At 38.9% G+C, this 24219-nt stretch overlaps 8 protein-coding genes across 9 annotated transcripts; 3 read left to right on the top strand and 5 right to left on the bottom strand.

The window, feature by feature from the left end:
• Positions 1–635: 635 nt before the first annotated feature.
• On the bottom strand, positions 636–1702 carry LOC111595831 (protein D3). The gene has a single exon (XM_023309738.2). It carries the CDS (start codon positions 1514–1516, stop codon positions 758–760), a length of 759 nt encoding a protein of 252 aa, XP_023165506.1. The 5' UTR covers positions 1517–1702; the 3' UTR covers positions 636–757.
• A 494-nt stretch (positions 1703–2196) lies between these two features.
• Positions 2197–3929, bottom strand: LOC111595842 (magnesium transporter NIPA2). The gene is made up of 3 exons (XM_023309752.2): positions 3810–3929; positions 3282–3583; positions 2197–3225 (listed from the first exon to the last, which is right to left on the bottom strand). The coding sequence occupies exons 2-3, from the start codon at positions 3550–3552 to the stop codon at positions 2375–2377; spliced, it is 1122 nt and encodes a 373-aa protein (XP_023165520.1). The 5' UTR covers positions 3553–3583; positions 3810–3929; the 3' UTR covers positions 2197–2374.
• A 251-nt stretch (positions 3930–4180) lies between these two features.
• LOC111595844 (thiamine transporter 1) lies at positions 4181–5722 on the bottom strand. Its single transcript, XM_023309754.2, has 2 exons — positions 4433–5722; positions 4181–4372 (listed from the first exon to the last, which is right to left on the bottom strand). Exons 1-2 carry the CDS (start codon positions 5592–5594, stop codon positions 4233–4235), a joined length of 1302 nt encoding a protein of 433 aa, XP_023165522.2. The 5' UTR covers positions 5595–5722; the 3' UTR covers positions 4181–4232.
• A 1066-nt stretch (positions 5723–6788) lies between these two features.
• On the bottom strand, positions 6789–9411 carry LOC111595823 (ATPase family protein 2 homolog). Its single transcript, XM_023309729.2, has 3 exons — positions 8941–9411; positions 8389–8889; positions 6789–8337 (listed from the first exon to the last, which is right to left on the bottom strand). Exons 1-3 carry the CDS (start codon positions 9356–9358, stop codon positions 6839–6841), a joined length of 2418 nt encoding a protein of 805 aa, XP_023165497.2. The 5' UTR covers positions 9359–9411; the 3' UTR covers positions 6789–6838.
• A 322-nt stretch (positions 9412–9733) lies between these two features.
• On the bottom strand, positions 9734–14138 carry LOC111595858 (PRKCA-binding protein). Of its 2 annotated transcripts, XM_023309773.2 has the most exons (5): positions 14056–14138; positions 13822–13890; positions 13592–13726; positions 12560–12671; positions 9734–11200 (listed from the first exon to the last, which is right to left on the bottom strand). In XM_023309773.2, the coding sequence occupies exons 1-5, from the start codon at positions 14094–14096 to the stop codon at positions 9866–9868; spliced, it is 1692 nt and encodes a 563-aa protein (XP_023165541.2). In that variant the 5' UTR covers positions 14097–14138; the 3' UTR covers positions 9734–9865. The 2 variants fall into 2 exon arrangements, with proteins under 2 accessions (XP_023165541.2, XP_023165542.2); XM_023309774.2 differs by lacking the exons at positions 13592–13726; positions 13822–13890.
• LOC115482946 lies at positions 11347–12283 on the top strand. Its single transcript, XM_030223370.1, has one exon. It carries the CDS (start codon positions 11435–11437, stop codon positions 12218–12220), a length of 786 nt encoding a protein of 261 aa, XP_030079230.1. The 5' UTR covers positions 11347–11434; the 3' UTR covers positions 12221–12283.
• Positions 14139–14223: 85 nt separating the features above from the next.
• LOC111595859 (intraflagellar transport protein 43 homolog) lies at positions 14224–15273 on the top strand. Its single transcript, XM_023309775.2, has 5 exons — positions 14224–14355; positions 14408–14667; positions 14724–14747; positions 14801–14923; positions 14979–15273. The coding sequence occupies exons 1-5, from the start codon at positions 14317–14319 to the stop codon at positions 15256–15258; spliced, it is 726 nt and encodes a 241-aa protein (XP_023165543.1). The 5' UTR covers positions 14224–14316; the 3' UTR covers positions 15259–15273.
• A 125-nt stretch (positions 15274–15398) lies between these two features.
• On the top strand, positions 15399–17775 carry LOC111595817 (T-complex protein 1 subunit delta). Its single transcript, XM_023309723.2, has 4 exons — positions 15399–15656; positions 15903–16695; positions 16763–17447; positions 17506–17775. The coding sequence occupies exons 1-4, from the start codon at positions 15551–15553 to the stop codon at positions 17521–17523; spliced, it is 1602 nt and encodes a 533-aa protein (XP_023165491.1). The 5' UTR covers positions 15399–15550; the 3' UTR covers positions 17524–17775.
• The last annotated feature ends 6444 nt before the right edge of the window (positions 17776–24219 follow it).

The raw sequence follows: 24219 nt of genomic DNA on the forward strand, positions 1-24219 counted from the left end.
CATTGTGAGAACTTATTTGTGTATAATTTATGTATGAATTCTAATAAACGAATAGAAAAGCTTAGATCGTAATTTTTTTGATAAGGTGAACAAATACAGATCGCAATTGAAATATCGATAATCAGTATTTTTATAGTTAATCGAGTATGAAAACTAAAAGCATCGGCTTTAAAATAATATACGATAATCTACCAACTGCCTTTACGGCGAATATCGTATTAATATCTCTATAACAAAAACATTTTACCACAATTACACCCACGTAGGAAAATTAACCACATGTCAAACGCAGCTGTTAGAATATTATTGCTTATATTCAATTAAAAAATCAATTTTCAATTAAAAATTAATGCCACGAGGACAAAGGTCCGCATTATGTAATCTATACTTAATAAATTGCGGAAAACCTGATACCTAAATATAAAAGTACAAAGTCATTTAAGTATAGTTGATAGAAATTACTAGCTAAATAGACCAAATTGCGTTAAGTCGAAATTGGAAAGTATCCCAATATAAAATCTTCCGTTCCTTAACGAAACATCGATATCAAACATTGTATCGTTTTTTATGATCGCTATTAACGGTGCATTTCCATGCATTTGTAACCTGTACAAAATATAAAAATCCAAAACAGCTTATGCACAATGCGTCTTTATTGCCAATATTCAATGAAATATCAAGTTTCTAATAAACAATTTTTAATCTACACCCATCGCACGTTATATAATCCATACAAATGCATTTGGTATATCTGATTCTAAGCACCCAATTGCTTGTAAAGAGTGGGCACATAGTCATCAAATTCAGCCTGATAGAAATTGCCGGCAATGGGATCACCCAAATCGTATTTGTTTGCAAATTCGGCAATTTTGAAGCCTCCACGTCCATCTGCACTGTTGTTTGGCAAAGGCTTCTCATCGAAGGCCAGCTTGCACTTTTGCTCGTAGATCAAAAATACGTAACGATGCAATCCAGTTTCTGGTGGGGGGCCGGAGCCAATGTAGGCCGAGAGAACCTGACCCTTGGCCACATTTTTGCCGGGAATATTGCCGACGAGCCAGTGATGCCATTCACGGAATTTCGGCTCCTTACGACTCGGAGCATCCGGATCGGTCATACAGAGAGTGTAGAGTTTCGAAGGATCAGCTTCCCATTCGACGCATGGCTGATCCTTCACCTGAGTGGGGGTCAACACCATGCCAGGTTGTACGGAAATGCCGCCGGCATATTCAACTTTAGCATCGCACTTAGGTGCCTTGGAAATGACATCGGGCACAATACAATTCTCTTCCATCACGACTTTAATTGATTTTCCAGAAACGGTCCGTAGCGATATGAGCACAGGTGTAGCTCGTTGCAAAATGGCGAAAGTTTTGTAAGTAACTTTCGTTGCGGCAGTTCTAATGGCATTCCCATTGACAGATGCCATTGTTGCAGCCCTAACAAAGTTATTCCATTGCTTGAAGAATGGAGATTTCATCATGTAGCGCGCAAATCCAAAGCGTGCGGTGTTCATTTTCGAACAGATTGGAGTTACTGCTTAGTTTCAATTATTACCTTGCTTAAATTAGTGGAAATAAATTCTTTAATTGGCAGCCCTGCCATTCACTAGTAAATAAGTAAATAAGACCGTTTGTTATCGGTACTGAATTATGCCAAAACTTAAAAGAAGACAAACAAAAATGTTGTTTGATTTGGTTGCCGGCTTGAAAGATTAAAAAAAAAAAGCTGTGTTCGTTTTGTAGAAATTTAAATATAATCATTAAAACTTTTTAGGTAAGTTTTCTTTAATTGTTTAAATTTTACAAAAGCCATAAATGTTTGTCTAACAATATTAAATTAAGAATAAAATTGGATCACCGATATTATTTAAGAAAAAAACTTTTTAACAAGAATTTCAAATGTCTATTTCGGTAGCTCTGCCATTCACAGGCACCGATTCCGATTGTTCTTGGTATCGATAATTTTTCGAAACATTAAGCGCGGAAAAATAATGCAGTTTAAATTAAACTTATTCTTAGTTTGATTTCTAAAATATATAAAAAGAATTGCTAATGAAATATATAAGTATTTTATGTATCATTCCATCTGATTTCATATAATAATAAAATAATAAAACATACATTAAATTGGCAAGGGTATATTGTTATATATACAAATTTTTTAAATATGCCTAAAAAGAAATAATAACTGGTCGCACTTTACAACTTTTAAACAATATACTTATAAAGCTAAGACTTAAACAAATGTGAGTGAAGGAACATTCAATGATAAATGCGAATGATATGGAGTTTGTTTTCTTTTGGATTTCAATTTGAATATTTGTTCAAGGTTTTGCTATGGGAAATAACTAAACTTGATAGCGCTGTTTATGTCAGGCCTTGCGAAAGACATCGCTGGAGCCGTATGAATATCGACGCTCCTTTAAACTAACAAGGACCTCCTCGTCATATTGTGAGATACGCTGCATCTTAGGACGCATCAAGCCACGAACATCAGTCAGAGTAATATCAATATCTTTAAAGGCATTTAGCATAAACACAGCGATGATGACCACCAAAAAGCCACAAACATCACCGAGGATATTCTCAAAGCGCATCTTGCTGAACTCCTTGAGTAGTATAGCAGATGCAGTGATCACCAAGGTGGTGAACATCACATAGTAAACGGGTGTAACGATGCTCGTATTGAATATGTCAAGCGCCTTGTTTAAATAGTTCATCTGTATGGCTATAAAGGTGACTGTGACGACAATAAGGAACCATGGCATCCATGTGCTAAACACATTCGAGCCATTGGCGATCGTACTTCTTATGGCCAGGCCTAAAGCTTTGCAGGACATCACAGTGAGGGAGCCAATGCCTGAGCAGACAAATAGGTAGACACAAACATTCGTGTGTCCATATTGAGGTGCCACAAAACATGCAATAAATGCACAAGAGCCAAATATACAAATTACGTAGAGTATAAAAACTGGATCCTGCAGCATTTCGAATAACACTTGTAAATCTTCAATTTCCTTTTCCTTCGGAGAATGGATGACCACAATCGTAGAGCCCAATATGCACAAAAAGCAACCAAGTTTGCCTAATAAGTTGAGCTTTTCGTTAAGGAAACGTGATGCCATAACAGCGGAAATGATGACACTTAGCGCTCCTAGAGGCGTGACTAGCGAGGCGGGCGCAAAGGCATAAGCAGCAAAATTGGCCGCTTCACCAAGACCCACTGAAAGAATACTGAATAAATCTTACGATACAACAATTATCTTATTTATGACTCACTTGTTAGCAACCCCGCCCACCAAATCCATTCACGCAGATAGCCAAATCCTCCAGCCGCAGCGCGTACTTCGCCATGTCTGCTAAGCCTTAATAATGCCTTCTTTTTAATAATAAAACTGGAGCCAATAAAGAAACATGATGAAATGGCCAAACCGACGCCAATGTAAAAATCTGTATTTGAGATGGGCTCAGTTAAGGGATTTGTGGCAGATGGAGCACTAATGGGGGAGGTTGCCAAAGCAGGCGGCAGTAATGAGGCTTCGCTATTCATTTGTCAGCTATGTATCTTGTTAACCGCAACTCTGCAAAATGAAGAAAGACCACAAATAAATACCTAAAGCGGAACACACACACAAGCACACAAATAAACATAGACAAACACACGACACTCAACTGTAATCAGCTGCAAGTTGTTTTTGAGTGACTCACATTTGCCCTCGCGGCTTGCACTTTATACATATACACATAAATATATTTGTACTACTTAAGCATAAGCAGTTCTCTTTATTCTCTCTAAAACAAACTTACTTGTATTCTTAGCTGCCATGCAAATATAATGAAACTGCTCAGACCAAAAGGCGTTCGACTTTGTTTTGGTTTTTACGATTACAACATCGATTGCGTTATTGCCAGGGCTACAGTATAATATCGAAGTTGACTGTTTTGCAGCACTAAAAGATTGTATTAAAGAACAGCTGAGCGCTGTTATGTTTTATTTTTTAAGCTTTAAATGTTTTTATTAAAGTCGTTGCATAACTTATTATTTAATGAAACCATTATTTTATATGCCATTTATCAAGCTTATAACATCTCAAAAAGATGTTTATAAATGAAAATAATTGATTGCTTATAATAACAGAAATGTAACAGAGACATGTTAAGTTTCTGATTGCTTAAAGCATATGTTCTGTTTAAAAAGTAAACAATAAATTAAAAATATATTATGGATATTCAAGACGCGTTTATTGCAGGAGATTTTTTTGAACAGGCCCTCAGCAGCAGCTGCAGCAGCAAAAAAACTGCACCTAAAACAATAAAATAACTACCATACACAATATACTGGGTTTTTGGAGGCAGGCCAAAGCCTGTGTCTGGAAATAAAGACGATTATTGCTTATATTGAATAGGAATTACTTTCATTTTCGACTTACCCGTTAATACGACAATGGTTAAAATGGTTTGCAGTACAAGCGCCACCAGCATGTTGATGCCAAAGATCAGGCCGAAGCTATCATCCACCAGATTCTCAGCCACTATGGCAGCGGCAACTGTGATGGTGAAGAAAAAGACGGCACAGAAGATCACGTAGCTAACGTAGGCTAACCACAAGCTATCCACGCAAGCAGTTATCAGTAGTAGTCCGCCAAGAACACCCACACAAATGGAGTTGAGCAGCATATAGCGATTGCGATTGCTATTGCTGTTCAGCATGCCGGCAAGAATGGCTCCAATGGCACCCAACAAGGTGGCCGCTGCTTCTACGCCGCCATTGTAATTACTCTGATATTCCGGTGCGAGCTCCTTCCATAGAAATTGAATATAGGAGATGACCTGTATTTGTCCACAAATGCCCAAAGCCCACCAGCTGCTCCACAGAAGCACCACTGGATTCGTATACGAGGAGACGAGATGATACCAAAGCAGGCGACCAGCATTGCTCAAAGAGAACTTTGGCGCCACTGCGTCCGTAGTAAATTCTTCCACAGCCTTCGTCTCTTTCTGATGGGTTTTGACGGAGTAAAAGTAAAGACTTCGTGGCACACTTGGCAGCAGCAGCGAGATGGGAAGCGATATAACCTGCGTGCTCAATGAAATGAAATGCAGGCCGCGAAAACTTAAACTCTCCGTGGAAACGAGCAATTGTGCAATCACGCCGCCCAGAAATTTACCACCCAAAATTGCAGCTCGCGTATGTCCGGTGACCAGTTGATAACGCTCCCGATCCACGTTGGCATATATGTAGGTATAATAAGCCACCTCTGCTGCGGTGAAGAAGCCAAAGAAGAGCTGCGCCAGCTGCAGCTCAAATAACGTATGCGTCCATAGCAAAAAGGAGAACAAGATGATGCCCGCTATCGAGGAGAGCACGATAATCGGCTTGTAGCGCAACAGATCCGTGATGAGGAATACAATCACCAACTGGGCGAGCACTGCATAGGTGCCAAAGGGATAAACATCTTGATAGATTTGCTCAGTTGTCAAATTTTTCCAATCACCAGCCAAATACTCTGTGACAAAGGGCTCTGAGGGTCTTAGCTCGCGAAAGAAACCGAACAGACAGAGCAGCAAAGAAATCTTTAGCCAGCTCTGCATCTCAGCTGGAGAGGAAACCGAAGCGCTCTCTCAATCGTTAATGTAAATTTGTTGCGGTTAATTGATTCGGTGTCGTAACCGCGACGACTGCTCGACAACAACTGTTCCGATCCGATCAGAGACGAATCGCAACGATCCGCTGAAAGTCAGCTGAAAGCAAAGGCAACCTGTGGCTTTCTTCCAAAACTGCCCTGAAATTGCGAGTCGAAGCAAAACACGAATATAAAATAATTTAAAAGAAGCTCTATGGCTATATATTATGTATACTCTACATATATCCTCATATATATATTCTCTATATATATGTATATTTATGAGGTAGCAATACCTCAGCTAATTTTGTGTTAAGGCATAATTGGTTTTTGCTAGTTGTAAAAATTTATATTTTTATATACATTCATTAATTTGACTTAAATTGCATTTCTCTATCAGTCTAGACTTCTGTACTTTAATATATACATATATATTAATAGCTTCAGCACTTTATATATATATAATTTGCAGGGTATTTGTTAGTACATATGCAGTTTCTTAGAGCTTTTTCGATTGGGCAATCACATTGATCAAATTCTTCTTTGGGGCATAACAAGTTTGTCATTGCGCTTGTAACATGAAAATACGCTGCAAAACAATGTGCTTGAAGAGTATATTAGCTTGGTATCTAAAATAGTTAAGCTAATGAAATGGAAGTCGCTACACGTTACACAAATTTCATTTTCTTGTGCTTTTGCTTCTTCTCTGCTTTTGCCATTGGTTTTTACACTGTTTACAGGGTAGCGCCCAGTCTGTACGCTGTTTTCTTACTTTCTTCCCACTGTTTTTTTGATTTGTGATATTTGTTTGGCAGACTGATAAAGCTAAATCTTATCACTCTACGTTAATATTCATTCATATATAACTCTACATAGCCATTTAACTGACAATTTCATTATTCTTTTTCGTTTAGGTTTTATGAATTTATGATATTTTATGACTAGTGTTGTGGTTGCTGATATAATGGTTCCAAAAATCTGAGTAAATCGGAGTTTTTCATTTGTATAAGTAGAATTAAAAGAAATAAAAAATGAAGGGTAGTAAAAATAGTATATAAAATATAGACGTATAAATATTAATAGAAATGCCACATATATTTCACAAATCTATTCTCAATTAGCTTTAATTGTTGTTTGAAATTTGCTCTACAGCAAGTCAAAGTGAAATTGAAGCGAAATAGTTTTTGGGAACATAACAGTTAACTTTATTATCTACTTTTTAATGTATTCTTGATAGAGACGCAACAGTTCGGGACTTGTGCGCGGCTTTACCGTTGCCAGCGCCAATTCGAAGTGTCGCCAATGCACGAGCTCGGCCTCGAAGCTTTGCTCCAAGGCGCTGAGCGCTGCCTCATGGCAAACAGCTTGAATCTCTGCGCCCGAATAGCCTGCGGTAAATGTGACCAGCTGATCGACATTCACATCCTCAGCTAAGGGCATGGCACGCAGCTTGATGAGCAGAATTTCGCGACGTGCCGCCGCCTCTGGCAAGCCCACATAGCAGACGCGATCTATGCGACCGGGCCGGAGAAGTGCCTTGTCTATCATATCTGGACGATTGGTGGCGGCTACAATGGTGACATTATGCAAAGCGTCCACACCATCCAGCTCGGTCAGCAGTTGGGTGAGCACGCGCTCCTTAACAGATGACCCGCTGGCTGATCCTTCGGAGCGCTCCCCGCCAATCGCATCGATTTCGTCAAAGAACACAATCGCCGGAGCCACCTGACGAGCTTTGCGAAAAACTTCACGTACCGCACGCTCCGATTCGCCCACCCACATGGAGAAGAGCTCCGGGCCTTTAATGGATAAGAAGTTAAGTTTACTTTCAGTAGCCAGCGCCTTGGCTATCATTGTCTTCGAGCATCCAGGTGGACCAAACATGAGCACACCACGAGGTGGCTTTATGCCCAAACGCTGAAATTTATCTGCATGCAGCAACGGCCACTCGATGGCTTGTTGCAGAGTGAGACGCAATGCCGCCTGCCCGCCAATATCCGACCAAAGCACATTCGGATTCTCAATCAGAACCTCGCGCATAGCTGAAGGCTTGACTTGCGTAAGCGCTGCTTGCAAATCCCGCAGCTCTAGAGCGCGAGGCTCCCCCTTCAGCGTAGCTAGCGTTGCTGTATATACAAGATTAACTAAATCGGCGCCCACATAGCCATGTGTGATGCTCGCAATGTGTTCCAATTCCGTGTCTTTTATATTGTGCTCCAACTGCTGCAGTTGGCATTGCAAAATCTCCTTACGAGCAGCAGGACTAGGCGGACCCAGCTCCAATTCACAATCCAAGCGTCCTGCACGTCTTATGCTTGGGTGTAGTGCATCAATTTGCGAGCTCGTAGCTAGCAGGAAAGTGCGACTCGTCTCTACTCGACAACCGCTGCTGAGCTGATCGAGTTGGGAGAGCAATGCCATCGAAACGCGCTTGACCAAGTCATTTGAATCCTGTTTCGGACAAAGCGTGTGAATATCCTCCAGGATAAGCACCGAGGGATGTGGGTAATGCGAGTAGGCGCGTTCAAAATATGCGGCCAGCTTTTGCTCCGTTTCACCCAGAAATTTGCTAAACACTTCGCCGCTGCTAATATTAATGATTTGGACATTGTGGTTGCTTTTCTGGGCAGACGAACACATGGCCTCGCAGACCAAGGATTTACCACAGCCGCTGGCGCCATAAAGTAGCAAGCCACGGGATATTTTGATGCCTGAAAAATGGACTCTTTTAATATGCTTTAGCCAAGTGTATGTGCACGTACCTTTCGGCATTGGCTTGTAGCCTAGCGCATAATTCATGTTTTCTTCTACCACTTGAATTTGCTTATCCAATCCGCCAACCTTTACTTTAGTTAAGTTTTGATCCAGCTCCGGTTGCTGTTGCTTGATTTTCTCTTCGTTAAGTAATAGCTCCAGCCGTGTAGAATTTGTTATTTGCACAAATTGTTGGGTATTAGCCAAACTAAGATTTGCCAGCGCATCCTCCAGAGCATCGTCCTCCACTCCTTGCCAGCTTTCCAAACGAAAAGTCAATGGCTTGTTAAAGAAATTCAAATAGAGTTCACTGCCTGTTCTGTATATTTGATTGACTATGTTGCGCTTAAGTACCGCCGCCACATCTTGAAGATGGATTGGCTCCAACTCGGATTTGTTGGAGTTTGAATGTCTTAAGGAGACGCTGGCGGCGGCAAAGAGCTGACTGTGATTGAGAGCTGAAATGCGCAGCAATTTGCCTTGGAATGCAGACCAATTTTGTCTAAAATCTGTAATGGAAGATCATTATCATGTCTGTTAATTTAAGATCTCTATGTTACCTTCAGCTGTGGCGAAAATAGTTGTAAGGAACTGCTCCGAAATGGGCCAAAGGATGCGAACCAGCGCTTGTTTTTCGGCTTTTGTTTCTTCTTCTACTGCTGGTTCTATAACTACCTTTTGCCCTATGTGAAATTGAGCGAGCTGTATGGCACCTTCAGACATAAATAAAAGCGTATTGGCATATTTCGCAGGTAGATCCTTCAAAGATTCCACTTCGAAATTTCGTTGCTGCACGCTGCTCGTATAAAGCGACCCATTGCGCACAAACTCTGTGTCCACAGCTGCGCTACTTCCATCGTCAGTTATAGGACACACTTGCTCGTGAGTATCCCGAGATTTGTTCGTTATATGCACATCACATTTGTCACAGTGATACCAAGTAGCTTGGTTTTTTTTATTACTCGACTTTGGCGGCATGTCGGCAAACGAAGCACGTTTTGTTTACCTTTTGCCAAACAGCTGATAGTGTCTGCGTGCGCACTGATTGTCAATTAAATGCGAATGGCGCAAATTTAAGCACAGTTCACAGCGTGTTATATTAAGATTGTAAAATCGAAATATTTTGGAACTAGTTATTTAGTTTTATCTATAAGTGCATGCAGGACTCATTGTAACATCAAATTACTTACATTTAGCTTCATGTCGGACTTTTTTTGGTCCTTTTTCAAACCACCAACTGTGTCAACGTGCACTGTTAATGGCTATGTAAGCAAAGTTAGCGGTACATGCTTTTGAACTAAGGGATCGATACTTAGTTTTTTATTAGTTTCTAGTTTTATTATTCATTTGGTGTTCAATAAATCTAATTTCACATACAGTTACACATATATACACTTAAGTGGCAGAACGAACAACATATTATCTTTAGACCAGCTAGAAAATGAACTCGCTTAGCAGTCTATTAATATTATACAAAAAGAAAGTTTATTGCAGCAGCAAATCAGTTTCGCTGGCATTCGCCGACATCAGGTCCCGTTCGAGGCTGGTCGTAGCATTTGCCTGATTCAAGAATAAATCAAAATCGTAGCCATCATTTTGCGCCGAAATGGAATCCTTTTGATTGCTAATGGTTTGCGGATTTGAAAGCAAATCCACATCCTGGAGGCCCAGCTCCTTGAGCAGGGATTCATTCTCATTGGCATTGGACTCAATTGTGGATTCCTTTAGCTCCACATTAATAATGGGCGCCGGCTGCTCGACTGCTTCCCTGCCATACGTCACTTTATGGGAACGTGTCGTTGCATTCGCTTCAATTTCATCATCATCAAGCTCCTGGGGTTTGAGAGTACTCGATTTATATTGAAAATCTGTTTCTTTGAAGTCGACTTCAATTGGGAATAGGGGAGGCAGAGTGTCCAGCCGTTCCACCAGGCTTTTGTGCAGCTCCGCTAAACTTTCAAGCAGGCTGCGCAGCTGTTTATTCAAATCCATTGCATGCTTGCACTCCAGCAGCTCCATTTTCTCGAGCACATCCGTGCGCAGCTTGGCAAACTTGCTGCGCGCATCCTGGCGACAGCGTAGGATTAAGCGATATTCATAGTTGCCCGTCTCGACGCGATAAAGCGGCTCCTGCAACGCCGCAAAGCCATGCTCCTCATCATCCATCTCCTTAACTTTCAGGCAATAGGAGAGATAGGTGAACTTAGCGTCCGCATAACGTCTCACGGTTAACTTTGTGTCTGGTATGGCCTTATTTAGATATGTGCCCAGGTCGGCGAGAACGGGCTTAATTTGCTTTATAATAGCCAACCCGTCCTTTTCCAGCGAACGATGAAACTCGCCAAAAGTGCGAAATGCTTCACTGGCTCGTTGCTGCGGCTCATGCGCCGAGATTTGGGTGAAGCAGTCGCCGAAGCTTTTGTATGTCTGCAATAGATCGTAATAGGCCTTTAGCATGCGACGTGCATGCTCCACCAATCCTTTGTACATCAGTTCTGTGCCCTCCAGCTCCTCCAGCCGCTTGACCAGCGAATCGTTACATAATATAGCCCTCGATAGACCCAGCGTATCGGCTGTATTGCTCGACAAATTGTCCACAATGCGATGCTTCAGTTTTTTAAGGATTATGTCCAGAGTCTTGCCCTGCTCGGGATCTGCGTGCAGTTTGTTATAATGCACGGTCACCTCATCCGTAGCTGTTTGGATCATCTTGGCCACTTCCACTTTGGTCTTGCCCTTAACACTCACCGAATTGACGGCCAGCAGCTCGTCGCCCGATTGGAGGGAGCCTTCACGGGCAGCGGGGGTGCCATCGAAGACCTGGAAAGAAGAGAAGGAATAGCAAGTAAATATGATTCTTGATCGGCTTGCTTCGATGTTGAAGTTTTACTCGATATTTTGATTTCGAAACATTTCGGTCGAAAAAGTTATCATTGTATGAATAAAATTAAAATGTGATATAAAAGGGTTTAGTCAAAATTCATAAAAACAAAACTGTGTTTTTGGAATTTGTTTGAGATAGAAAGAAACCTGTTGGAGCGGTAACCAGGGGCCATGACACTATCCCATTGGTATAGAGACAAAGAGATGGAACCAAGACAGGAAAAGTCGAAGTCGAAATTGGCATCCCATATCCAACAGTTGGATATGCGCTTGCAATCCATAGTCTTGGAGAATAATGCCAACAAGTTGTTGCGCCAGCAGGCGGGTTTGGACAAGGTCAAGTTGTCATCGAAGACGAACAAAAAGAAACTGCACAGACTGCCGACGGTGTGTCACACACAAAAATTATACGATCGCAATCGCCAGCAAGAGTTGCGTCAGATGCAGAAGATTCAAAGACAGCAATGCCAGTTCCATAGTCATCCGGTGCCTGATTTCAAGGCCATGCACAGACGCTGGGAAATACGAAACAAATCGCGACAACGGCACTCTACGCACAATTTAACCAAACCTGTGACGCCCCAAACTTTAATCAAATCTATGGAGTCGGCCAAACGTTGGCGGGCCAATCGAGCGGTTCTAGAACGCTCGAAAATGAAGGAGGTGACGCTGAAACCACAGCTGAGTCAATCTTCTGAGAACTGGCGGCAGCCTCCATTCGTGCCACGCATCTTATCGAGCATTGTGAAGACTGAACCGTTCCAGCTGAAGTCTGTGGAACGGGGCAAGCTTCGCAAACAGTTCGATTTATGGCATATGCGCAAACAGGAGAAACGTTGGCAACGTAGGGCGGACGAGTGGGCGCAACGTTGTCACAATGAATATGTCGAGGCGCGCAAATTGACTCATTTTAAGGCAACACCCAATCCTTGGAAGCGAATTAAAGCACAAATCTAAAAATTTCATTTCGATAGATTCTTACATAAGTTTTTTGTACGGAACTCACAAAAAAAAAACTAAATAATTTCCAATTTAGCTTTCGACTCATGAAGGATCTCTACCCATAGCGCAGTGGGTCAGTTCTTTCATTTCTTCAATTAGATTTCTACTTGTTTTTAGTCGAATATGTACTATGTATATATATATATATATATATATCAAGAAATATATATATATTCCAAGCTCTGATCTTACGTTGAGTATTATTTATTGGTGAAATTTTTAAAAAGTGTTGAAATTTCGCAATTATTATTAAGATATTTCGACTCTAGTTTCTTAGATAATTAGTTCACTTACCTGCACTATATAGAGACAGGGACACATCGGCGCTCCGCCTCCAATGCTAATGCCAATTAGATTACTCTGATCCTTAGTGATCACAACTGCATTCGTGCTTACAGTCATGCCCCTGCGAATGTTTGATTTTAGTTAGATTCAGCCTAAGTTATTAACATACATATATAGATAGTCTAGACCTAAGTTGAAGCTTTTTGTTAGAGCAATAAGCGTGCCATACTCACATCAATTTGTGCATTTTTCTAATTAGCCATAAATGTTGTTAAAGAACTTAAAATTAAACGCTTCTTACTATGAAGATGTATGTATTTTAATTTTTTTTTTAAATTAAAAATTTAAAAAATAGCTTTGGCATTCTTTATAAAGTTTTTGAAAATAAATTTTTCAAATATTAATTTCTGTTAAATCTTTAACTATGTATGTATTTGTACAAATGTTTTCCAAATCTTTTAACTATATGGTTGTATATAGTAACTAAATATCATTTAAATATATATTATATTATAGTATATTATGTCAGCTTCAAGTATTTTTTTTTATTTGATTATCTTGACTATACAGTTCTATAAGTCAATCAGGAACAGTTTGACTATAAACATTTTTGCTGAAATTATGTGCTCTCAATCTTCTAATAACCTTCGAATATATTTAATATGCAATTATATTGCTTATGCTTATAATATATAATATCAGAGAATATACAATATATACATATATTCTAGGATATATCTCAAATAGAGGAGTTTCTAGCATTAACATATTTATTATCCAAGTAAAACATAATAATATAATTGTTAATTTAACTACACACATTTATACGTGTTTCTTATGTTTACGCTATTACAAAAATTAAAATAAATGTAGCCTTAAGGAGCCCATAAAAAAAAACGAGGCATACAATAAATACTCTTTGTCTCCGTCTAGGTTTGGGTTAGCTTTTGAGACACTACATGAAGTATATGGTTTGTATAACGGCATATAACGATTCATAACGTTTCTAACGGTTTATTGAGTCAAGAAATTTTGACTTACAAGCGATCTAGCTCATATTTTTGTTTACTAAAAAGTCCATATCGATCTGGGGTTAGCTCGAGGCCAGTGCAAAATACCGCCGTTTCTGTCTCAGCGGCCAAAGAAACTTTCGAATCCTCCAATTTTTGTTTCGAACTTATAGGAATCAAATATATATGTCATATATATACATATATGTATATAGAGAATTAGAGGCAGAGCTAGTAAATCCTATTCCACCCGATACTTACGCCTCAAAGTCGGCCATGAAATCCTCATTTAACTGTATTAGCACTGGCGTTGCCTCGCTTGTTTGTTTTCTAATTAAATTTTGTATTACATTATTTATATTTATATTATCATAAACAATATGTTGACCCAATTATTGATTTTTTGCCAAACAGTTGGCAAAGCTTTTCAGTTATGTTTAACCCACGAAAGGAATATATATATACAAGCATATATACATGTACTGCGATACTCACATCTTATCCTCGTAGAAGAAATCATCGTCGTCTGTCAGCATTTTGGCAGCTTTTTATTTATTTATTATTTTAAATTAAACAGACTTTAGAGCCTTCTTTACACTACTGACGTGAACTTGGCTGCAAATGAAAAACCAAAACAATTTGCTATCGAGCAATATCGATATTTGGCGATACTATTTATTGACCAGTGCACAACACTGGAGAACAACTTGTTGCCTAGGCAACGAGAAAAAATATAAACAATAAATAATTTGTGCGATGGATTGGGCTGAAGAGCTAAAAATGACAATAAGAAAGGTAAAATTTAAGTTAATAAAATTATAATTTATGTATGTAGACAAATTTATAGACCACAGCGCGTAAGGGTCGTCGCTCAAAAAGTCGCGATGTGTTAAAAGAGGAAAATCAAGCGGGATCTTCGTCTAGTGCCGCGTCCACCCACAAACAGAATAGAGATATATCTATTGATATTACCTTGGATATACATAACGATAATAGTAGTCCAACGTCTACAACTCCGACCACATATAACAATGAATTTGATTCAAGTCGGCCGCCCATCAGGCGCGTTTCAGGTGGCTGGGCAGATTCTGGCTTAAAGGGACTTAAGTAAGTAAAAGTCTTCAAACTTTTGTTTTTGTCTAATTCAAATTTATTTTTTATAGATCAAAGAAGAATTCATTTGATGAGTAAGCAACGACAAATGTTTTATGAATATAAATAATTAATATAAAATTTTTAGCGAGCGCTTTCAAGTGATAAAATCAGCAACAAGTTCTATACCTACGGATGATATACCCATTATACCCGATTTAGACGATGTCAGAGATGAAATCTTACTAAATGAAATTGTTGAGCCAGCTTCGTAAGAGATTTTTATATATAAGCATGAAAAAAATAATAATTTAATTTACTTGCAGAAGTATCGCTTTTAGTCGCGATGTCACATTTAAAGAGTTAAGCTCCGATCTGCTGTCACAAAATGCCTTTTCAGCTATAGAAGATGTCGACTTGACCATATTGACACGTTGTTTACAGGTCCAAGAAAGTTTGGATGAACCGGATGAAATTTGGGAATGGGATAAGCTCTTTACTGAGATAACTGCTCAAATAAATTCGGACAAAACATTGAATGTTGGTATGCCGGAAAAAACAGAAATTGGGCCCGACGAAGTGCCGCCAACGGCTAAATATAATTGACTCAATATAATATATAATTTGAATAAATGCAATATTTAAATCTACTCGCGCTTTGACTTAAAGTTCAAATTTTCATTCAATAATGAATGCACATGAAAGGTGCTAAATAATACCAAAAGACTTTAGAATAATCGAAAAAAAAATCGATAGCATTGCCCAAGTTTTTCCCGTCACTATCCATCACGGGGCAGCGAAAAAACATAGTTGTAGACATTTTTTAATCTGTGTTAATCGCGTTGAAAATTGTGTTAAAAAATTATAAATTGTTTATAATTCAATAATTAATTCAACAATGGCGCCGAAATCCAGGACAGTTGGTATTAAACCGAAAGCACAGACCTTCAAAGACAAGTCAAAGCCAACCGATGTGCGGCTGTCCAATATACAGGCGGCGAAGGGTAAGAAAATAATTAAGTTATTCTAAAAATATGCAAAGTAATAACATAAAATGTGTGTAAAAAGGTTATTTATGTTACTCTTTGTAACGTGTGTTGCATTTTTGTTGCTGTTAGGATGAGTTAATGTTTTAAAATGCATAAAAGAACAGCAGTTGCCGGCTGCCGTCTGGAAGCTTCTTAGTGATGACAATAAATGAGTCATGTGTTTAGGTATGGAACTCTAACTAATCGACTTTTTTTTTGCAGCTGTTTCCGATGCCATCCGTACCAGTTTGGGTCCTCGCGGCATGGACAAAATGATCCAGGCTGGCAATGGTGAAGTATCGATCACTAATGATGGCGCCACCATTTTGAAGCAGATGAATGTGTTGCATCCCGCTGCCAAAATGTTGGTTGAGCTGTCCCGTGCCCAGGATGTGGAGGCTGGCGATGGCACCACCTCTGTTGTGGTTATTGCTGGTGCCTTGTTGGAGGCATGCGAGAAGCTGCTTCAGAAGGGTTTGCATCCCACTGCCATTTCGGATTCGTTCCAACGCTGCTCGAACAAGGCTGTGGAGATTCTAACCCAAATGTCCACTCCCATTGAACTCAAGGATCGCGAAACGTTGATCAAGAGTGCTTCCACATCGCTCAACTCCAAAGTTGTCTCCCAGCAGAGCAGCTTGCTCGCTCCCATTGCTGTGGATGCAGTGCTGAAGGTCACCGAACCGGGCAAAGAGGCTTCGGTGGATCTAAAGAACATTAAGGTTATTCAGAGCTTGGGCGGCACTGTTGAAGATACAGAATTGGTCCAGGGTTTGGTGTTCACCAGCCGCTCGGCTGGCACCAATGCACCCAAACGCATCGAGAAGGCAAAGATTGGTCTCATTCAATTCTGCATTTCGGCACCAAAAACCGATATGGATCATAATGTGATTGTTAGCGATTATGCAGCCATGGATCGTGTGCTCAAGGAGGAGCGTTCCTATATTTTGAATATAGTGAAGCAGATTAAGAAGGCGGGCTGCAATGTTCTGCTCGTACAGAAGTCCATATTGCGGTAGGTTATTTGAATTTGATCTTAGTTATGGAATGTAAAACACAACTTCATCTTTCTGCATCTATAGTGATGCTGTCTCAGATTTGGCTCAGCATTTCCTTGACAAAATCAAGTGCCTTGTTGTCAAGGATGTGGAACGCGAGGATATTGAATTTGTGTGCAAATCCTTGCACTGTCGTCCAATTGCTTCGCTGGATCATTTTACTGCTGAGAATTTGTCGAGCGCAGACCTCGTCGAGGAGGTGGCCAGTGGAACAAATAAGTTTGTCAAGATCACAGGCATTCAAAATCAAGGACGCACCGTTTCCATTATATGTCGTGGCTCCAACAAGCTAGTTCTGGAGGAGGCTGCGCGCTCGCTGCACGATGCCCTTTGCGTGGTGCGTTGTTTGGTTAAGAAACGTGCTCAAATTGTGGGCGGTGGTGCACCAGAGATTGAGATGTCACTGCAGCTGGCTGCACTGGCCCAAACCGTAGAGGGAGTGGATGCATATTGCTATCGTGCCTTTGCGGATGCTTTGGAGGTGATTCCCTCCACTTTGGCAGAGAATGCGGGCTTAAACCCAATCGCTACGGTTACGGAGCTACGCAATCGTCATGCTCAGGGCGAAAAGACAGCCGGCATAAACGTGCGTAAGGGCGCTATTACCGATATTTTGGCAGAAAATGTAGTGCAGCCGCTGCTTGTGAGCACATCAGCCATCACACTGGCCACCGAGACCATACGCTCCATACTGAAGATTGATGATATTGTAAGTGGCTCCCTATTATCTGTTTTGATCTGAAATTCATTAATGTTTCTCTTTGTAGATCAACACCATGAGCTAAACAGTGCGCTCTCATCCTGGCTGCAAATTCTACTTATTTGCATTTTCATATAACACACACACTCTCACATATACCTACGCAAACACACACGTATATGATAAAGAAACATAAACACCATCCATAACGTTTCCATTTTTGCGACATCTTGTCCGCCTCTAATTGAATAAAATTCACATAATATACACTACAAGTTAATATGTATTTAACGTTTAAATAAAAAACACTATGTATTTCGCTTTGTATTAACAAGAACTGAGAACTATTGCAATTTATTTGTTTTTGAATTTGTGAGCAAATACTCGCTTTATAATTGCCATTCACAAACCTGCGGTTGGGCTTTGGTGTTGCCATATCTGTAGAAATAGTAAAGCAGTTTCTTTTTGGCGGCAAATTCAAAAATTGGCTTGTGTAATAATTAAATTTAATTTGGTGTACTTTAAGATATATTAAAAAATATTTCAATAAAATATTAAATATGAAATAAAAAGACCCCATTCATATAAATTAAAAGTTAGTAATTAAAATTTCTCTCAAAATTAATAAAAAAAATTTTATAATAATTATATACAAAAATGTATAAGAAATATTTGAATAAAATTATTGATTAATAATTGTAATTGTAATAAATTGCTCTCATATGACTGTCCTGCAACGCCGCTGAAAATTTGCTTCTAATTTCTGAACAACTACAAATGATTGTTGGCATTAGATCTGCGAGTCGTAACTGAAATTTCATGCTATTTTTATCGGCTTCGACTCATCTTTGAAAGTGAGAGATTGCTTCACGCCTTTTCTTTAGGGGAGCTAAAATTTCAAAGGATTCGCTCCCGTGTTATCGTTGACATTCCTTTTGTTGTGCGTGTAAATAAAAATCACTTGATGCGATTTTTATGATGTGCCTTAAATGATTAAACCACTTGAAATGGTTTCAAATTGTCAACGAAAAAGGCGACAAAAATGAGGGAAAAATCCAAAGATTTTTCCCACTTTTTCCAGCTTTCTTCTTTGTCTGCGTGGAGGGCGCAGAACACCCGGAATCGGAAGTTTTTGGAGCGCGTGTTAGTTAATTAAATGTGTAAACATGTCAAAGAGAAAAGACTCGACTGCAAAATGGTTTCGATTTCAAACATTTTTTTTCCCGGGTAGGTTGGGATTTTCTTCACAGTTTGTTTTTTTTTTTTTGCTTCTTGTTGCTTTGATTTTTGAGCACAAAAGTCGTGCTTTAGCGAGGGTTGCTTTACGCCTTTTAAAGGGTGTGGCATGCAAATTTTGTTTGGTCGGCCATCTTTTAAAGTCCAACCATTTTTAATGGGATTTCCAGATTTTGTGGCATGCTTCTGGGCGAGTTTCTCTTACCTTTAGATTTATTTGATATCCCTTAAAATTGAGTACAATGGGATGTGTTGTGAAAACTCTGTGTAAAATGCAAGAGAAATAAACTTTTAAAATATATAGTAAATATATATTTTGAACCTATCTGAATTTAGCATTAGCTACTCGAATTTCTTTATGATACCCTTTAAAAATGAGTGAAAAGGGGTATTCTGTTTACAGGGTAACTGCTTGTAACAGATCAAATAATTTGAATTGAAATCTAGGTATTAAAATTTTAAATTGTATTTAGATGCTGCGGCAGAGATTCAAACGAACAGCTCATTGCAGTGAACTACTGAACTAGTTCAATGATCAGTGAACTACAGAGTTATATTAGTCACAGTTGATAGCCACTGATATTTTTGTTGATTTACTTTACATTGGTGATGCTCATTGCTGGTTCTTTGGAATGTCCTAGCTTAGTAAGAACTAGTTCCATCTATTATGTTCAATGTATGTTCTCATGAGTCGTTTTAGTGTTCATGAACTACACGTTCTATTGAGCTAATCAGCATTAAATAATCGATCAATGGCAATCGTAATCGTTTATCGGCGAATATGAAGTATATATAGTGAGCTAATGAACTTGTGAACCAGTGAAATGAACGAATCAAGAATGAAACAATGAACTTATTAAGCAAATTAAACTATATATATATGATTATATATATATATATATATATATATATATATATATATATATATATATATATATATATATATATATATATATATATATATATATATATATATATATATATATATATATATATATATATACATGTGTAGTAATCCCTTTCAGGTAATCTAGGGTATCTGCTAGTCTATCACTGCCCAGCCGCTGTTCGCTTGACTTTTTTGTGCTTAGCCCAGAGCGTTGAGCACTTTGCCACAATTTCGTTGGCTTGTTTGCTTTGACCTCATCAGGGGCGCAGTTAGAAGGGGCACAAAGGGGGCGAGTCCTTCGTGCATCTCGTCCTGCGTCTAGGGACTCGCATTTGTTTGTTTGAGCAAATATTGAATCTGTGATTTTTTTTTGGGGCTCCTAGTCATATATTTGCCACACTCACACTTTACAGTATTTTCGCTCTTTCTCAGCTTTACGCTTTGTTTCTTTGTCCCATTTGTTTGCTTAATGTAAAAGAATAAAAAATTAAATGAAATAAAAAACGAAAATTTCCTTTTTGTCGCTCATTTCATATTTTCATTGTAATTCAATTGTGTTCGCAGTAATTTGTCTGCTTCTGTTCGTGTTTGTATTTGCTCGAGCACAAAGGCAACTTCTGAAAAATGGCGATGCTACGTCCCCCCCACCCCCTCGCCCTTCCCCTTTCGCTCGCCCACGCAGACAATTGAAATTCAAAGCAGCAAAGACGCGCGCATCGCTGCAGCAGCCGAACATATGTTATCTATAAAACGACATTCTTAAATCAACTATTTGTTAACTTTAAGTAAGGCATGTTGTAGGTGGAGCCAAGGCGGGGAAAGTCTGGGGAAGTATTCCTTGGGTATGATGTGACTAGTTCGATAAGCATGAGGAAAGGCGAGAGTTTTGAGTAGGAAACACTTTTATACCCTGTACCAATTGACAGCGTGCAATTAGGGTATATGTAACAGGCAGAAGTGGGCGTGGGCGTTGTCGAGCTGAGTCATCAGCTACCTCATCTAAGTAACAATATTTAAACCCTTAAGCAGATTTAGAGTTTTTTTGTGTTCATAAATGATATGACTGGCTGCAGTATTCAGGATATCTTCTAGTCGAGCACTCCCGACCTCATCACTCTCACTAGCTTAAGCTCACTTGACACAGTTAAGTAGCCTAGAAATAGTTTGATTAAAATATCTTAAAAAAGTTTTAAAAATGTTTAAAGAATCTGAAGTGGGTTAGACGATAAAGTAGTTCTCTATAATAGATATAGATACTTATATATAGTAATATATAATATTGAGAATGATTAAAGGCGGCAGATCGAATAAGCCTCTAATATACATATATACTTAGGGGATTGAAAGACTTGGTCTTAACTATATATTATATATGTATAAAGCTATACACTCTATATATATAATCTATATAGTTATATATACTATATACTGTACATATATAATCTGTATACTAAAGTCCTAGTCTATCAATTCCTTCTATGACAAACGTTTCTTTAAGTGGGCGTGGCGCCACAATCGAAATAAAGTTAAAGCTATGGAAAAGTGGCCATAAAATGGTAACGGAAAGCTTAATTTTCGTTAGTCCTGGCAGCGTTTCCATTTGATTAATGCTTTTTCACACACAGAACCGTTATGAAAACGCATTCGAAAATTTCATTAAATTGTTATAAATGAAGTCGAATGGAGAGCATTTCACAAAATGGGAATTCAATTTGCAAATGCAGCCGACGAAATCTATCAAAGGACTCGCAAATAGAAATCTTTAGCAGCCGATCTAAGCAAGCGGGCAAAGGGCAGCAGGAGGCATGCCACATGCCACATGCCGCACACACAAATAATAGCCCCCAGCTGAAGGCAAAGCCTAATCCCAACTTCCAATCGACCCGCTTTTCTATTTGACCAGTTAAATGACCAGAGGGCGGCCAGGGTGTGGCAGAGGGTGTGTGGTGGGGGGCGTGGCATTTTGAATATGTGGGCTGAAAATTGAAAGCGATTTGCGAACCTTTGAACGAGCGTCTGCAACGGACTGATAACGATTCAAAGAGCGAAGCTCTGAAGTGTACCAATTATGTGTGAGTGCTACAGATAGAGGACGACTTGCTGAAGGACCTGCTGCAGGACATGCTCCTGTGACTATCCGAGACCTCAACAGAGGGCTGTTCCAGCACTTAGCCATGGCTGCGAGGCGACATTGAAGCGCTTTTGATGTATGGCAAAGCAAACATTCAGGGAAGTTCCATTCAAATGTACCTATTATTAAAATCAGCTTAAGGTACAAATGTACTTTTCTGTTCCAAATGTACCTATTTTCTTGTTTAGAAGATCGAATAACTCTTTCTCCCTTTAACTTATTGAAAGCTCCACTCATTTGCGTGCAGAATGAAAGAAAACGCGCCATTTAAAAAGCTCTTGCTCTTAATACAACTTTTTGTTTTACATACAATTATAAGCAAAGAGCGCACGATTTTTAGTCATTTGCTTTTGATCCAGTTACTTTGGCTGTGCGCATGGAGTCACACTGGCTGGTGCATACTTCAGCACTGCTTGTTATTAATTACTGCGTTTTAGACGCGCTTCGTGTACGCTGTGTTTTTATTTAAGTGTCATGTTTAAGGGATTTGGCTATATTTTGTTTATTAGCAAATGTGCAATTTATGTTCCAATATTTCCATACAGAGATTTTTTCACCATATGCAAGAGACGCGTATATGAAAATATACGATTTATGTGTTTTATATGTTGCTGACACAGAGTGCAAGGGTGCTAGCAGGTATTGTGCATTTGCGTTTGATCCCGTTATTTCAGCTGTTTATTGTAAAGGAGTGAGCAGCTGTTGTGAGCGCGGAAGCTCTCTTTAGTGCTTGTGTTCATGTGCATGGCTACGTTAGTGTTGAGTGTGGCTTCTATGCAAATTTAGTTTGTGCGCCGCAGTCAAGTTGATCGGTCGTCTAGGTGGCGGGTGCTTCTTTAATTGCCTGCAGAAATGTTGTCTAAACGTGGAATTGTCTAGAGTGTGTGTTTTTATTTTAAGTGATCAAAAAGTGCAAAAGTTATAAGGTTATTCAAAAATAAGCTTTTAGTTTTTTTTTCGCGATGTGTCTATTCACTAATATATTACGGAGTAGCAAATTGCATTGAAAGAGCGGACGCCTTATAATCAAGTAAGCAAACTTTGGTTAATTGAAATCTATTTAGCATAGTTGCAAACCCAGATACAATTTGTATGTGGTTCGAGTCACGGCTTAATCTGTGTTATCTCTGTGCAAAAACCTATTTTTGAGTGTATGTACAAGGCATACTTATTAGTTTCAATTAAGTATAAGAGTTAAAATTCTTATAATTGCATTTTATACAACATTGTTCTTTATTACCTTTCCTTAAACTTATTTAAATTTGTGAAAATTTAGATATAAGAATTTGTCTTCTTAAAAACCGTAAAACTATTTAAGTATTTACAAACCTTATCTGACTGTTAATTTATATTAAAATTGAGCTTATTCTTTATAAAAGTTTCACTTAATTCAATATAATACTTAAAGTTCTTAACTTAATATATATCTAGTTCTTTACTTCATTTTTTACTTGGAACTAAATTCATGTTTTATGTCAATGTAAAACAATTTAAAAATGAGCTCAGATAATAAACAACTGGCACACAGCTCTAAATGCTTTCACTGTCAATAGAAAAAGGACAACAAGGACAGCAATCGTTGCCCTTTAGTAGACCATATGACATAACTATGTGTGAATTTATGGCATAAACCCTTTTTTGTTTTTGTTTTTTTTTTTTTGTTCGTTCAGCCCTAAACGAATCAGCGAGTGGCACCAACCAGGTCGCTTAACCCAACCCTCACAAACTTTTTCTTCATCGGGGGTTGGGGTATTTTTTTTCGATGGTCAATGGGATTTACACGCTTGCTTTCGATATACAAATAAGGGTTTGCAGCTCGCTTCCATATTGAGAAAGATGAAGTGATTTCTTATCCAACAAAATCCACTCCCGAGTGCCCAAAAAAAAAAAGAGAAAAAGGGGTTGTAAGGGTCTCTCCTTCTCAAAGGAAGTTTATTAAAAAATGGTGTGTTTGCGTTTGGCGCGTGTCCTGGCGGATGTGATTCCAATTTTTAGCTCTCTCTCTCCATGTTTTCGCTTGGCCCAAGAAATCAGTTAACTAAATATGTTGTTAAATATTTATTTAGGGAGCTTCTAATGAGATTCAAGTGTACTTAGGATCGAGCGCCTTTGCACTAAGAAATGGCACCTAATTGAATTATAAATCTAATCCAAGACGAAATCATTACGAATGATAGCAAAAAGGTAATGCTTGCTGATTTTGTTGGCATATCAATTACTTGGGCACTTATCTATCCTTAATCTGTAAAAAGCAAACCTTTGGGCTTGAGCTGAAATGTTATTTAAAAGAAAAATATTCTATTATATGATATAGCAAATAAAATGAAAATAAGAACAAAGTGAAGTCTAGAAGAAAAATTATTCAACAACTAAGTTCCCATAGTGAAGCCCATCTGCAGCCCAAGCACAGTCGCTGCGCAGCAAGCAGAGCGCGTGCTTGGCTATGTGTGTGTGAGTGAGTGTGTGCATGTACTGCTTGCAATGTATGTGTGAAAGAATTTTAGAATGATTGGAATATCACAGAT

Source organism: Drosophila hydei, unplaced genomic scaffold (assembly GCF_003285905.1).
Source record: "Drosophila hydei strain 15085-1641.00,03,60 unplaced genomic scaffold, DhydRS2 tig00000172-arrow-pilon, whole genome shotgun sequence".
Taxonomy (NCBI): Eukaryota; Metazoa; Arthropoda; class Insecta; order Diptera; family Drosophilidae; genus Drosophila; species Drosophila hydei.

Excerpts from the sequence above, each read along its gene's own strand:
- LOC111595831 (XM_023309738.2), bottom strand. The coding sequence starts at position 1,516 with ATGAACACCGCACGCTTTGGATTTGCGCGCTACATGATGAAATCTCCA.
- LOC111595842 (XM_023309752.2), bottom strand. The coding sequence starts at position 3,552 with ATGAATAGCGAAGCCTCATTACTGCCGCCTGCTTTGGCAACCTCCCCC. Across the intron at positions 3,226-3,281 it reads GTGGGCGGGGTTGCTAACAA|TGGGTCTTGGTGAAGCGGCC; the intron begins GTGAGTCATAAA and ends GTATTCTTTCAG.
- LOC111595844 (XM_023309754.2), bottom strand. The coding sequence starts at position 5,594 with ATGCAGAGCTGGCTAAAGATTTCTTTGCTGCTCTGTCTGTTCGGTTTC. Across the intron at positions 4,373-4,432 it reads AACCATTGTCGTATTAACGG|ACACAGGCTTTGGCCTGCCT; the intron begins GTAAGTCGAAAA and ends CTTTATTTCCAG.
- LOC111595823 (XM_023309729.2), bottom strand. The coding sequence starts at position 9,358 with ATGCCGCCAAAGTCGAGTAATAAAAAAAACCAAGCTACTTGGTATCAC. Across the intron at positions 8,890-8,940 it reads TATTTTCGCCACAGCTGAAG|ATTTTAGACAAAATTGGTCT; the intron begins GTAACATAGAGA and ends CTTCCATTACAG. Across the intron at positions 8,338-8,388 it reads CTACAAGCCAATGCCGAAAG|GCATCAAAATATCCCGTGGC; the intron begins GTACGTGCACAT and ends TCCATTTTTCAG.
- LOC115482946 (XM_030223370.1), top strand. The coding sequence starts at position 11,435 with ATGACACTATCCCATTGGTATAGAGACAAAGAGATGGAACCAAGACAG.
- LOC111595858 (XM_023309773.2), bottom strand. The coding sequence starts at position 14,096 with ATGCTGACAGACGACGATGATTTCTTCTACGAGGATAAGAT. Across the intron at positions 12,672-13,591 it reads AAATATGAGCTAGATCGCTT|GGGCATGACTGTAAGCACGA; the intron begins GTAAGTCAAAAT and ends AAACATTCGCAG. Across the intron at positions 11,201-12,559 it reads CCTGTCTCTATATAGTGCAG|GTCTTCGATGGCACCCCCGC; the intron begins GTAAGTGAACTA and ends TCTTCTTTCCAG.
- LOC111595859 (XM_023309775.2), top strand. The coding sequence starts at position 14,317 with ATGGATTGGGCTGAAGAGCTAAAAATGACAATAAGAAAG. Across the intron at positions 14,668-14,723 it reads TCTGGCTTAAAGGGACTTAA|ATCAAAGAAGAATTCATTTG; the intron begins GTAAGTAAAAGT and ends TATTTTTTATAG. Across the intron at positions 14,924-14,978 it reads GAAATTGTTGAGCCAGCTTC|AAGTATCGCTTTTAGTCGCG; the intron begins GTAAGAGATTTT and ends ATTTACTTGCAG.
- LOC111595817 (XM_023309723.2), top strand. The coding sequence starts at position 15,551 with ATGGCGCCGAAATCCAGGACAGTTGGTATTAAACCGAAAGCACAGACC. Across the intron at positions 15,657-15,902 it reads CAATATACAGGCGGCGAAGG|CTGTTTCCGATGCCATCCGT; the intron begins GTAAGAAAATAA and ends TTTTTTTTGCAG. Across the intron at positions 16,696-16,762 it reads GTACAGAAGTCCATATTGCG|TGATGCTGTCTCAGATTTGG; the intron begins GTAGGTTATTTG and ends CTGCATCTATAG.